Below are 12,779 nucleotides of genomic sequence, written 5' to 3' on the forward strand. Positions count from 1 at the left end.
CCCCCCAAATAAAAAACTGGGATTTTAATCTCATTTTCTGCTTTTCTTCACACATTTAATAACTGAAAAAAATCAGGTAAATAATTAAGTTGATCATTTAACTAAATTCTGTTAGAATAGTTACTTACGTGTGCAATATTTACACGTTACTAAGTATATTTGTTTATTTTAATGAAACTGAAAGCGCCCTAAACCCAAACTCAAAATTTAAAACTAGAAAATTACCCCTAAGACAAATTATTAAAGAAAAGTTTTTTTAAAAAAACCACAAACTTAAAAATGTCTTTAAAAAAAAGAAAAAACTTAAAATTATTAACAAAATTAAAAATATCCCTTCAACTTTAATTTTAAAAAATAGAAAAACACTTAAATATTAAAGCTGTTATTGTGAAAACTGTTTGATAAATTGGTTGACAAACTCAGACTTTTCATACAAACTGTAACACAAAGTTCTTCTATTATTTGTATTTTTTTTTTAATATAAAATAAATCACGTTGAGCCCTTCGTGTCCATTAATTTAATAAAGACGTGCATTTCAAACGATAAAAACAACGAGAGTTGAGTTCAGGGCAGATCTGACGGCTTCGTCAGCAGCTCGTCCACTTCCTCCTGCAGAGCTGCAGCTTTTTCACTCAGCAGCATCTGAAACACACGCAGACGTCACCTGACAGACCTGATCACATGATCAACCTCCAAAAACTTCATCAAAGCATGATGTCATCCGTGAACAGGTGAACTCACCTTGGCAGCAGCCACGATCTGATTGGCTTGTTTCTTAAACAGGTTTTCGATGGTGCGGCAGAGAACCGTCGGGTCGGCGTTCGCCAGGTGAGGCAGCGTTTTATAGCCGGCGTTATAAAGCTGCTTCGCTCTGGACTGAAGAAAAAACACAAATCCAACTGAGTCGAGTTTCAGTCGGATAATCTAAAGTCACACTCTGTCTTTATGTCCATTTCAAGGACTGTCAGAAATATGAAAATCAAACGACAATTTCTGTTCTTGCAGTTTCTGGCTGTGATGGCTGGTGTAATTTTGGCAATTTTTATTTTGATTAACAGACTCATAAACAGTGACAAAATTTATTAGAGAAACGAAAATTACAACAAAAAAATTTAAGGAAATTACTAAACATTTACCAAAGATGAATGTGATGAATAAATACGATATTTTTTAAATTGCTAAGATGATTTCAAAGAGACACAAGTCAACAAAACTTTTCAAGAAAAAAAGATAAGTACTTTAAGGGGAAAAATGCTAAAAAAAAAAAATTAAAAAAAAGACAGAAAAAAGCTAGGTATTTCTAAAGAAAGAAAAACAAACATTTTTAAAAATCACCAAATTTTGAATAAAATAAATCACCAAAAAAAATTTACAGAAAAAAAAAACACACCAAATTTTTTAATGAAAAAAAATCATCATTTATAAAAATAAATAACCAAAACAAAATAAATAAATAAATTTAAAAAAAACTACTTAACTAACTTAAGGGAAAAAAGAAAAATATTTAAAAAAAAATCAAATTGTTTTTGAAGAAAATATGCCCTCCAAACCCTGCTCTGACACAGCCGGTAAATCCAGGTTTTTCTCTTCAGAGCTCCTCACTGACCTCCATGACCCCAGCCACCTCCATCAGAGGGACCAGTTCAGCCGTCACACAGTAGCTCAGCCTGCGAGTCAACTCCGACAGCAGAGCTCTGAACGGCCACAACTCCTCCAGCTCCTGCTCTCTCACACACACACACACACACACACACACACAATCATCATCATCATCAGCTGAAACAGACCTGAGATCAGCCTCAACGATATCATCATACAGCAGCGATGCCAAACTTACAGCCCGCAGGCCGAATCTGGCCCGACAGGGGGGTATTAGATGTGCTGGAGGTGATACCTCACAGACCGTATTAGATGTGCGTGGAGGTGATACCTCACAGACCGTATTAGATGTGCGTGGAGGTGATACCTCACAGACCGTATTAGATGTGCGTGGAGGTGATACCTCAGTGAAGTGCAGGACGCAGGAGCAGAAGGCCGAGGACGAGCTGAGGAGACTCTGGACGAAGCCTCGGCTCAGCTGGAAGCGGTCGGCCACGCTCCACAGGTTCGTCTCCTTCAGCAGAAAAAACAGCACCAGGGCCAGATACATCCGCCTCACTGCGTCCATGTTCACACTCTGAAAAAAAAAACATGAAAAATTCTTATCAGTTCATTGCTGAGTCCAAGTGGACGTTTGTGCCAAATTTGAAGAAATCACTTAAGGTGTTGTTGAGATATCACATTTACGAGAGTGAGATGGATACAAGGTCACACTGACTTTGACCTTTCATCACCAAAATCTAATCAGTTTACTGAGTCCAAGTGGACGTTTGTGCCAAAACTGAGGAAATTCCCCCCAGACGATCTTGACATATTACATTCAAGAAAATGAGATGGACACAAGGCCACAGTGACCTTTGGCCACTAAAATCTAATCACTTCATCGTTGAGTCCATGTGGATGTTTGTGCCAAATTTGAGGAATTCCCTCATGGCGTTCAAGAGATATTGCGTTTATGAGAATAAGACGGGCCAGGTCACAGTGACCTTTGACCACCATTCTAATCAGTTCATTCTTGAGTACAAGTGGACATCTGTGCCAAATTTGAAGAAATTTGTTCAAGGTGTGTTCTTAAAATATTGCGTTCATTAGAATGAGATGGACACAAGATCACAGGGACCTTGAACTTTCCCCACCAAAATCCACTGATGTCACTGTTGATCTCAAGTGGACGTTTGTGCTAAATTTGAGGAAACTTCCTTGAGGCCTTCTTTGGATAAAACGTTCATGAGAATAAACAGAAAAGTCACAGTGACCTTTGACCACTAAATCTAATCAGTTCAGAGCCGAGCCCAAGTGGATGTTTGCGCCAAATTTGAGGAAACTTCCTTGAGGCCTTCTTTGGATAAAACGTTAATGAGAATGAGACAGATGAAAAGTCACAGTGACCTTTGACCACTAAATTTATCAGTTCAGAGCCGAGTCCAAGTTGATGTTTGTGCCAAAGTTGAAGAAATTCCCTCCGTGTGTTCTTGAGACATCAAATTCACAAGAGTGAGACCCAGTGACGCACGGTCACAGTGAGTTTGACCACAACATTTCATCAGTTCATCTTTCAGTCCATGTGGATATTTTACCCAAATTTTGACACGTTCTCACGTTGTTGACTTAGACTTTCAGTAAAGTTTTCATTTCCAGTCTGCAGTTTCTCACCTTCCTGACCGTCTGTCCGGCAGCTTTTCGGGCTACAAAACTCTCGGGGACGCCGACGGCTGCGGACATCTTCTGCTCGGCCGCGGACAGCAGCGTGAACTGCAGCGAGAGCACAACAAATAAAAGTCACTGACCTGAGACTAAAAAGACGCCGTGACGAAGCCCAGCAGAGACCACGTACCTGTCTGAGGTACAGCATCCAGTCCGGTTTGCACTGAGCGATCATGTCGTACGGAGTGACCAGGTAGAGCAGGTGCAGGTGACTGTTGAGCAGCAGCCCCTCCAGACCTTTACACAGGTCTGAGTACAGCAGGTCACTGTAGGTCAGATCCACTGAGCCTGAAGGGTTAAACATCCTCACGTCAGACTGACGACCGCCGAGAGGATCACAGAGTGATCACGGCTCGTCCTCAGGGACGCCCATGATCGGTTTTTAGGATGTTTTTTAATTTAAAAAAAAAAAATCACACTTCTGAAAAAACAGCAAAAGGTAGTAAAATATTGTTAATTAACGTAAATTTAAAACAAAAAAAACAAAATATTTTTCTTAAATAATTAATATTTATTTTGATTTTTTTTGTATCACGATTACCGTGTCTCTATTTTTCCCATTTTTATTTCTGACAAATATTAGTATTTTTATTTTATTTGTATTATCACTTTTACCATGTCTTTATTTATTTCATTTTTATTTATTTATCCTGTTGCTTCTTCTTCTTCACATTATTACTATATTTCTTTTTCCTTTTCCATTTAGGTCTTTTTGCTTAATTGTTTTTATCATTATTACTCACTTATTACTTATTACTTACTTTATTACTTTTTTCTTTTTATCTTTATTTATTAATTCATTTCTCTTTCTTATATATTATTAGAATTAGTCATATTCATAAGTGTTTCCTTTAAATTAGGGTTTCATTTTTTTTGTCATCATTTTCATTTAATTCTTAATTTCACTGAGGCCATCTCGCAATTTTATTTCATTTTTTACTTTATTATTTGATTACTTTATTCTCTATTTCTCACTTCATCTTAATATTCTTTATTTTACTTCATTTTTTATAATCACTGTTACCATCTCTTCTTTTTAAGTCTTTCTTCATTTTTAGATTATTTTGATTTCTACTTATTTATTATAATTATTATTTATGGTTTCCTCTAATAAAAAGATAATCTGAGAATAGTCAGTTAAATAATCAGAATGAATTTTTTGAAGAAATAAACCTTTTTTTTCTCTGTTAATGTGAGTCGTACCTTTGTACGTAGCTTTTCCGAGCTTCGTGATGTGCAGACTTTGACCGTGAGCGTCCTCGCTCACAGAGACGAGCTGTTTGTCCTTCAGCAGCTGGACGCTCTGCTGCACCGTCTCCGTCAGACTCTTCTCTGCACACAGCTGCTTCTGCTGGACGGACAGCAGCGTCCCGGACAGGAAGTCCAACACCTGATCCAGCGACCTGCTGATCTGCAGCGACACACTCAGTTAAACACGCCTGCATCGTCTTACCGTCAACTACACTAAAGAAAAAAAGATGGATTTTAGTAGTTTTATTTTTTCATTTTTGCTTTTTTTTTTTTTAAAATGGTGCTATTATTTTCGGTCATCTTTTAAACTAATTTTCTTGCTCATTTTTGGAACATTTCTTGTTAAGTTAAATATGAGCAAACTGGTTTGATTTCTTTCAGAAACATGGAGGAAAATGCAATCAGCAATTTGGCAAAAAATATCTCGCAAAATGCAAAAAAATTTCTAAAAAGATGAAAACTTATAAAGAGGGGCAGAGAATTATTAGAATTAAAAAAGGGAAAATATGTATTATACATTTAAATTTATCTTATAGAAAGACTTTCTTTTAGTTTTCATTTTCATTTTGTAACTTTTTATTCATTTTCTTGCTCATTTTTGGGTCATTTCTTGTTTAGTTGCTTATTGCACATTTCTCAGGTCTCAAAGGGTTAAACTCGCCTGCATCACGTCATTATAAAATCAGTCTGAATGAAAAAACATTTTACGTTTAATCCGACGAGCGACAGGATGAGACTCAGGAGGCCTTTTCCGTCGTCCTGCAGCAGGTTGCTGTAACAGTTTTCCATCGGAGCACAAACGAGAGTTTTAGCCTGAAAACAAACAAAAACACGTTTCGCTCAGTTATTTTAACTCCTTCAGAGCTGAAACAACCGAACAGTCCATCATCTTTTTTCAAGGTAAGAATGTCAAAACTTCACCAAGATTTTTAAAAGAAAAAAAAGCCAAAAAAATTGTAAGAAAAAAAAAAAATCACCAAAAACAAAAACAAAAATATTTTGAAGAAAACTATTAACCCAAAAAACTTAAAGGAAAAAATGCAGAGGATTTTTAAATAAGCAAAAGGCATTAAAAAAAAAACATTTCAAGAAAAAAAAAAAAAATCAGTTTAAGGATTTTTTTTTGTAGCTGACTAAGAAGGGTTCATGCATTAACTCCTAAAGCGGGACGTCTGTCTCTGCAGTGGGACACTCACCATGTTCCTGTCTCTGTCCTGCAGGATGAGGATGCTCTCTCCCTCCGAGTCGATCCCGGCTCGACCCGCCCGGCCCGCCATCTGCTTATACTGGCTCCTCTTCAGGAAGTCCGTGGCCACGTACGGCGAGCGCAGGATCACCCTGAGGCGAGGACACGGGGGTCAAACCCAAAACAGAGTCAGCACGTCCTCTGAGATGGACAACATGAGACACTGACTCGGACGGATTCAGTGGAAAAACATCAAATGATAAAAAAAGCTCCTCTGACAGATTTCCCTGTCGCATCTCAATACAGCCTGAAAGCACCACAGAGCAGTCTGCCCGCTGATGATCTCCGTACAGCAGCAACGTTACAGCTGAAGAACAGTTTGGTTTCAGAGTCACAGGTATAATAAAAACTTGCTTATGATGCTTTTATTAACAGATATATGGTCTTATTAATATATATAAATGTTAATAAACATCTTATATCACGTTAACTCCCTCTAATGAAGAAAAAGCCGGATTTAAGGCGTTACCTGTTACCGTGTTTGTATGAACGCGCCGGCTCACCTGCGGGCCGGCAGGTTGATGCCTGCAGCCAGGGTGGAGGTGCAGGTGAGGAGGCACAGCACGCCGCCGGCGTACGCCTCCTCCACCAGCTTCCTCTCCTCGGAGGTCAGGCCGCTGTGGTGATACGCCAAACCGTACGGCACCGTCCTCCTGAGCACCGGACACACCGAGCCGTTCCCGCTTTCCCTCAGCTCTCGGAGCAGGACGGCCTTCTCCGCCTCCCGGATCTGCAGGAACTCCCTGAGAGACAGCGACACGGAGAGAGTCAGGAGCGTCGACCCGGAGCTCTGACCCGGAGCTCTGACCCGGAGTCAGACGGCGGTCACTCACTCCTTCAGATATCTGCAGATCATCCCGGCCACGTTCTCACAGTTCTTCTTGGTGGGGCAGAAGACCAGGCAGGAGTGAGTCGGGATGACTTCAGTCACCAGAGCGATGATGTGATCCGGATCCGTCTTCTGCATCGAGCTCGAGTACTGATGAAAGATCAGACGTCCAAAAACATGAATGTGAGCCTGTGCGTTCGTGGCACCCGATCACTGCTGTTTTATTATTGCCTTTGATGGTCATCACAATCATCGTTAATAATAATTTTCCCTTTTTCTTCTTGTTTGTACTTCTGGAAAATTTCTTAACAAGATGCTCATTGCCTTTTTTTCTGTTTTGCAGAAAAAAGTTTTGCTTAACTGAAACTGGGACAGTTTTGTTTATAGTAAAATTGGTCATAAATATTATTCCGAGTGGCATTAAAAATTCTTAAATCTAACTGGCTTTAAGCTGTAAATATATTTTGTCCCGTCGCTGTTTAAATATAACTGGTCCTGCAGCTGGTGATGCTGCTCTACAGTATATTTGTCATTTCAATGTCTGACAGAAAATAAATATTTAACCTAAACTAACCTGATGATATCTTCATATCTCACTGAGGAGTCAAAGGGACCTTTAAGCTCCACAGAAACACTGATCTGATGTATATCGTGATAAATATCGATATCGACTGATATGAAAAAATATCCTGATAAGACTTTATTACATATTTATTTCGTATGGCCCTGCGATGTGCTCAGAAAGCTGTTAGGATTCAAACATCCAGCCTGTGAATATTTTATTCACCTTAAAGTTGAGCAGACGTGAGAATTTAAAGCAGTCCTCCTCCTTCGGGTCCACCTCGTAGATGGTGTCCTGCAGTTTAACGTACTCCTTCAGCTGCACCTGAACGCACCACAGACGGGTTTATTAAGACATCATCGGGACAATAAAACACAAGCAGACGACTGCGTCTGTATGTTACGTTCTGTTTACCGTCGACCTGCATTTTAAACCAACACGACAACTTCCTGCAGCCAATAAAAATCACGTCACGAGCCAAAATAATGACGTTGAGCCTCTTTTGAGTCATATTTTGTCTCTTTTCGTGGTCGCTCTGCTTTTGTTATGGATGTCTTGTGGTATTTTTATTTTCAGAAATGCAGCATTTCACATCTGTAGATACGCCGTGCAGATGGATGCAGCCCGACGGAGGGCAAGACACGAACATCTGTTTACAATTTAGCTGTGAATCTTGAATAAATACTTTCAGTGTAGAAAATAAAGTGACCGGAAACTACGTAAAAACCTGCGTATTGCAGTTTTACTGTCTCTGCGTCGGTCTGAGTGCAGCTGTCAGTTCTTTCACAGTATTTTAACACTTAAATCACTTACAGGCCTGAAGTCGTTTGTGTAGTTTTCGGCCCTCAGAAACGTCTGCAGGTCTCTGATGTTTCCCAGAGTGGCGCTCATTCCGATAATCTGCGTCGATTCTGGAAAAAACGATAATCGTCATTCATTCAAAAGGTTTTAATGCTTAAACACGTCAGCGGAAATGAAAGAAAGCAGACTGACTGTTGGTGTAGAGAACTTTGGCCAGCGTCGTTTCAATAACGGCTCCTCTGCTGCCGTCGCCCAACATGTGAAGCTGAAACAGACGCTGACATGAGTAAAGTCCTTCGCCTTTACCGTCACGTCAAACTCAAACGGAGGTTTACCTCGTCCACCACCACCAGCCCGAGGGCGTCGATCCGGTCGCTCTCTATCAGAGAGTTGACGAGGCTGTGGGCTTTTTCTATCGTGGCGATGTACAGCGACTTCGAGTTTCGTCTCTTCACCGGAGGAAACCTGCCCTTACTGCCGGCGTACTCCTCCACCAGGAAGTCCAGCTCCAGGCCCAAAACCGCCAACCCCCGCACCTGCAGAACCACAGAACTGGAGCTTCAACAGCAGAGATACCGACATTTTCTAACGGACAGAGAAAATAAAGCGACTGACACTGTCAAGTGTTTTTGTACTTTAAGTATCCGTAAGAGCCAGTGGAGGATCCCCCACACCCCCGACAGAGGTCCTAGCCAAGACCCTAATGTCCTAAAATCATAAAAATGTCCCAAAATCCTGGAAACAACTTAAAATCCTAAAAACATTCTTAATTCCTAGAAATGTCTTAAATATTTGTAGAAAAGTTCTAAAGTCCTGGAAACATCCTAAAATCCTAGAAAATTTCAAAAATCGTACAAATGCCCTAAAATCCTAGAAATGTCCTTAAAATCCTGGAAACGTCCCAAAATCCTTGAAATGTCTTGAAATCCTAAAAATGTCCTAAAGTTCTAGAAATGGCCGAAAATCCTGGAAATGTCTTAAAATCATAGAAACATCCCAAAATCCTAGAAATGTCTTAAATTTCTAAAAATGTCTTTAAGTCATACAAATGTCCCAAAATCCAAGAAATGTCTTAAAATCCTGGAAACATGTATGGGGCTGCTGCGACTGGCCCCTGTCATTTTGCAAAAGTGGCCCCCAAACAAAGCAAAGGTCCTGGCTCCTCGAGGCTCTATTCTCGGTCCTCTTCTACTTACTATGAACATAATAATCATTTCATCTTTGCCTCACTTTAATATACGTTTTTATGCAGATGACACCGTTTTATCTCCACGTGCCCACAGTGGTTACACCGCAACACAAAAGCCTGACAAAATATTGTTCCCATTGAAAAATACCAAAGTTTTTAAGTTTACGACATGTAAATTGAGGCTCTTTGGCTGCGTCTCGGTACCTTCTCCTGCACCAGCGATATGTACGGTAAGATGAACAGACAGTCCTTCCTCCGGCACAGCAGCTCTCGGAGGATCAGGATCTCTGCAACCAGAGTTTTCCCGCCGCTGGTGGGCAGAGAGTAGATGAGGTTCTTCCTCTGCTGAACACAGTCCAGGTTCAGACACGTCTCCTGCCAGTCTGAAACACAAAACACCAACTCTTACTCCATTTGTCTTTTTTACAGCCATACAATCTCTGACTAAAACGTCTGAAATGTGAATATTTTCTCTTTTAGTTGAAAAGACATCAACTCTGACTCTGAGAAACTGTTGAGAGAAATGTCCCAAAACCCCAGAAACATCCCATGATCCTAGAGACTCCCTAAAATCCTAGAAATGTCTTGGAAAAAAAAAAAAAGTCTAAAAATCCTAAAATCCTAGAAATGTCCTTTCATCCTCAAAAATGTCCTAAAATCCTCGAAATCTCATAAAATTGAAAATATCTCATATTATTCTAGAAACACGTTTGGGGCCGCTGTGATTGGCCCCTGGCCTCCTGTCATTTTGGAAAAGTCGAAGGTTGAGCATCTCAGCTATAAAACCGAGAAAACCTTCAGATCTCGACTTTACAGATTCGGTAACACGAACGGTTAAAAAATGCTAAGTGATTCTGTTGATCTTCACGTTGTTAGTGAGAAAACACGAACGGCGCGTCACCGTATAAACTCCGGATTCCTCTCAGTTTGAACATCAGCTCTTTGACTTTGGAGGGGAGTCCGAAGAACGGCCCGAGGTCGGTGGTCTCCGTAGAAACCGTCTCCATGGCCTGCATGGCGACGCTGATCTCCTCAGAGACCACGGCTTCTTTCAACATCACGGAGCGTGAGACGGGGGACGGCGCTGCCGCGTTACAGACCATTGTCCTCTTCAGCTGGTCCTTCATGCTGCGTCTCCTACCGGTTTGTCTCTGGGGTTTGTCCTCCACGTTTCTGACCGGCGTGGAGGTTTTGTCTCCGTCCTGCAGTCTGATCCTCTTCGCCCTCTCGTCGACTTGCTCCTGAAACTGAAGCTGGCTGGCCGGTAAGTCCTCGAAGGGCTCGTCTCCGAGGGCGTCCAAGATGGAGTCGGTGAGAACGTCCTCGCAGGACTGTCTCCGGATGGCGTCTTTCGGCGGCCGCAGAGTCGTGAAGTCCGGCTGAATCTGCGGCTGGACGTCACGCTGCCTCTCGGTCTGTTCGGCATCGTCCAGCTTCGCCAGGAGAGAGCTGTCCTCCAGGATGCTGTCATAGTCCCCGAACAGGTCCTCGCTGTCACTGCAGTACTGAAGACACGACGAGACAAGACAAGACAAGACAAAAGACAAGACAAGACAAGACAAGACGAGACACGATGAGACAAGACAAAAGACAAGACAAGACAACACAAGACAAGACAACACAAGATGAGACGAGACGAGACGAGACGAGACGAGACAAGACAAGACACAGGGAGATGAGACAGCATGCGGCTGTTAATCTGCAGTTGGACATCCTCAAATTCAGTCTGCTAATTTCTTGCAAATATGACAAAAATAAAGTTAAAAAAAACAAGGAAATGACAGTGAAGTGCTTAAAATAATAAAAATAATGCTGTAAATCAATTCAAATATAATTATGATCATCCTAAATATTGTTTTTCGCCTATTTTAAAGTCATCTTCTAAATCTAATTCTGATCTTATTGTAATTTCTTGCTTATTTGTCAAACATTTATTGCCAAATTACTTTTTTTGTTTGTTTTTGAAAAAAACTGCAACATTTAGTACAAAAGTTTAAATACTTGAAAAAGTGATGTCATTCAAGGTTTGAAAGGGTTGAATATTTGAGGTCCAAGTCAACACATCAAAATGACATTTTTTCTCTTAAAAGACGTCAAAAACATGAATATATGTTTATTCTCATATGGGACAGAGAAATGTCACATTTTGCTTAAAAAAAAGACTGATTATTGATTATTGAAGTCGATGCTGATTATTTTGTCAATAAAATGAAATATTTTGTAAAACGACAAACCTGCGGGTCAGCCATGATGCTGCAGAGCCTCCAGGTCTGGGGACATTTCTGTGGACAGGGACCTCCGCCTGCTGTCCTCCCGGCGGGTCTCAGGTGAGTCCTCAGGTGCTCTCTCGACCTCTTCCGCGAGGAAACTCTCTTTACTTTGATGTCAGCAGCGTTCATACCTGTCCAGGTGTGTCAGCTGTCCCTCCTACAGCCTGATGCTGCATGTTAAACAGACCTCGGAGGAAACTAAAAAACAATAAAAATACTTTAACTATTTATCGTCGAGATAAAAAAAAACAAAAAAAAACAGCCAACGGCTCCAGTTCAGGTAGCATAACTTCACCTAGCGTCCTCCTGGCAGTTTGACTCCCTAATTTGTCTCTTCTGCGTGCTAACTCATCTCCGAAAACGTTTTAAAATAACCCGAAACGTTCTAAAAATGTCTTGAAGTCTGTTACTGAGATTATTTCACAAAATATTATCAGTAAATTGCAGTTTCATTCAACGCAGAAGCTGCAGCGGCTCACGAGCATCACAGACGTTTGAATTTTGTCAACAGACGTCACAGCAAAATAGAAATCCGCCGTCATTTCCGGCTTCGCTTTAACGGCTACTAGCTAGCAGAGCTAACTGAGTTTTTCTTACTTTTACTTGTTTATCTTCTGTAAACTACGAATATGTTGCCAAAAATAAAGCCGATGACAGCAACAGCGACATTTCTTCAATCGGCGTCATTTTTAGCCAATTTCAAACTTTATCATTATTAAACCGTGTTAAATAAAAAACAGTGGCTACGTCTCACTGTTAACTAGCTAGCGTCTCAAACCGAGATTTTCTTTTTTTTTTTTACGTTAAAATTGTGTAAACTGCGAATATGTTACCCAGAATAATGCCGATAACAACAGCATAAGACACGTGTGTGATCGGCGTCATTTTCAGTCAATGTCATGTTTTATCTTTCTTAAAACGCGTAAAACAGTTAACTAGCTAACTCATATTTCTTAAATTACGCCAAAACAGTTAAACACGTCTTCGCTTCGCCGGTTAACTATCTAACGGAGCTACTGAGATTTTCTTACTTTTACTTATTTAGCTGTTATCAACTATTGTATAGTTATGAATTGTCAACATACTAAAAAATGCTTTAATCTTCCTTAAACCTTGTATGAAAAAGGTTTGAACTTTTACCCAGTGCTCAGTATTAAAGTGGGTTAAAAACTGTGAAAATCCACATGGAATCTGGTGGATGTTGCACAGACTGTATATGGCAAGTGGAGCTAACTGTTAATGTTTTCTCACTTTTACCACTTCGGTCATTGGAAACTAATTATAAGTTCCCAAAAATAAAGCCGATATTTGCTGCATAACACACCTG

General features: G+C 40.5%; 1 protein-coding gene across 3 annotated transcripts; it reads right to left on the minus strand.

The window, feature by feature from the left end:
- Positions 1–412: 412 nt before the first annotated feature.
- helq (helicase, POLQ like) lies at positions 413–11,950 on the minus strand. 3 transcript variants are annotated; one of them, XM_042509218.1, is made up of 19 exons: positions 11,748–11,950; positions 11,417–11,650; positions 10,084–10,687; positions 9,387–9,565; positions 8,329–8,529; positions 8,186–8,258; positions 8,006–8,103; positions 7,418–7,516; positions 6,635–6,780; positions 6,305–6,544; positions 5,752–5,893; positions 5,264–5,368; positions 4,508–4,715; positions 3,435–3,592; positions 3,254–3,352; positions 2,004–2,177; positions 1,608–1,721; positions 743–877; positions 413–643 (listed from the first exon to the last, which is right to left on the minus strand). In XM_042509218.1, the coding sequence occupies exons 2-19, from the start codon at positions 11,579–11,581 to the stop codon at positions 566–568; spliced, it is 3,018 nt and encodes a 1,005-aa protein (XP_042365152.1). In that variant the 5' UTR covers positions 11,582–11,650; positions 11,748–11,950; the 3' UTR covers positions 413–565. The 3 variants fall into 3 exon arrangements, with proteins under 3 accessions (XP_042365152.1, XP_042365151.1, XP_042365153.1); XM_042509217.1 differs by having other exon boundaries at positions 11,417–11,950; XM_042509219.1 differs by having other exon boundaries at positions 554–643; positions 743–900; positions 11,417–11,950.
- Positions 11,951–12,779: the final 829 nt, after the last annotated feature.

Source organism: Plectropomus leopardus, chromosome 20 (genome assembly GCF_008729295.1).
Source record: "Plectropomus leopardus isolate mb chromosome 20, YSFRI_Pleo_2.0, whole genome shotgun sequence".
Taxonomy (NCBI): Eukaryota; Metazoa; Chordata; class Actinopteri; order Perciformes; family Serranidae; genus Plectropomus; species Plectropomus leopardus.

Bases quoted from the DNA above. Each gene is read 5' to 3' on its own strand.
- helq (XM_042509218.1), bottom strand. From the start codon at position 11,581: ATGAACGCTGCTGACATCAAAGTAAAGAGAGTTTCCTCGCGGAAGAGG. The intron at 2,178-3,253 runs GTGAGAAACTGC...TTTTTTTTTCAG, and splicing joins CCGGACAGACGGTCAGGAAG to AGTGTGAACATGGACGCAGT. The intron at 1,722-2,003 runs GTATCACCTCCA...GTGAGAGAGCAG, and splicing joins GCGTCCTGCACTTCACTGAG to GAGCTGGAGGAGTTGTGGCC.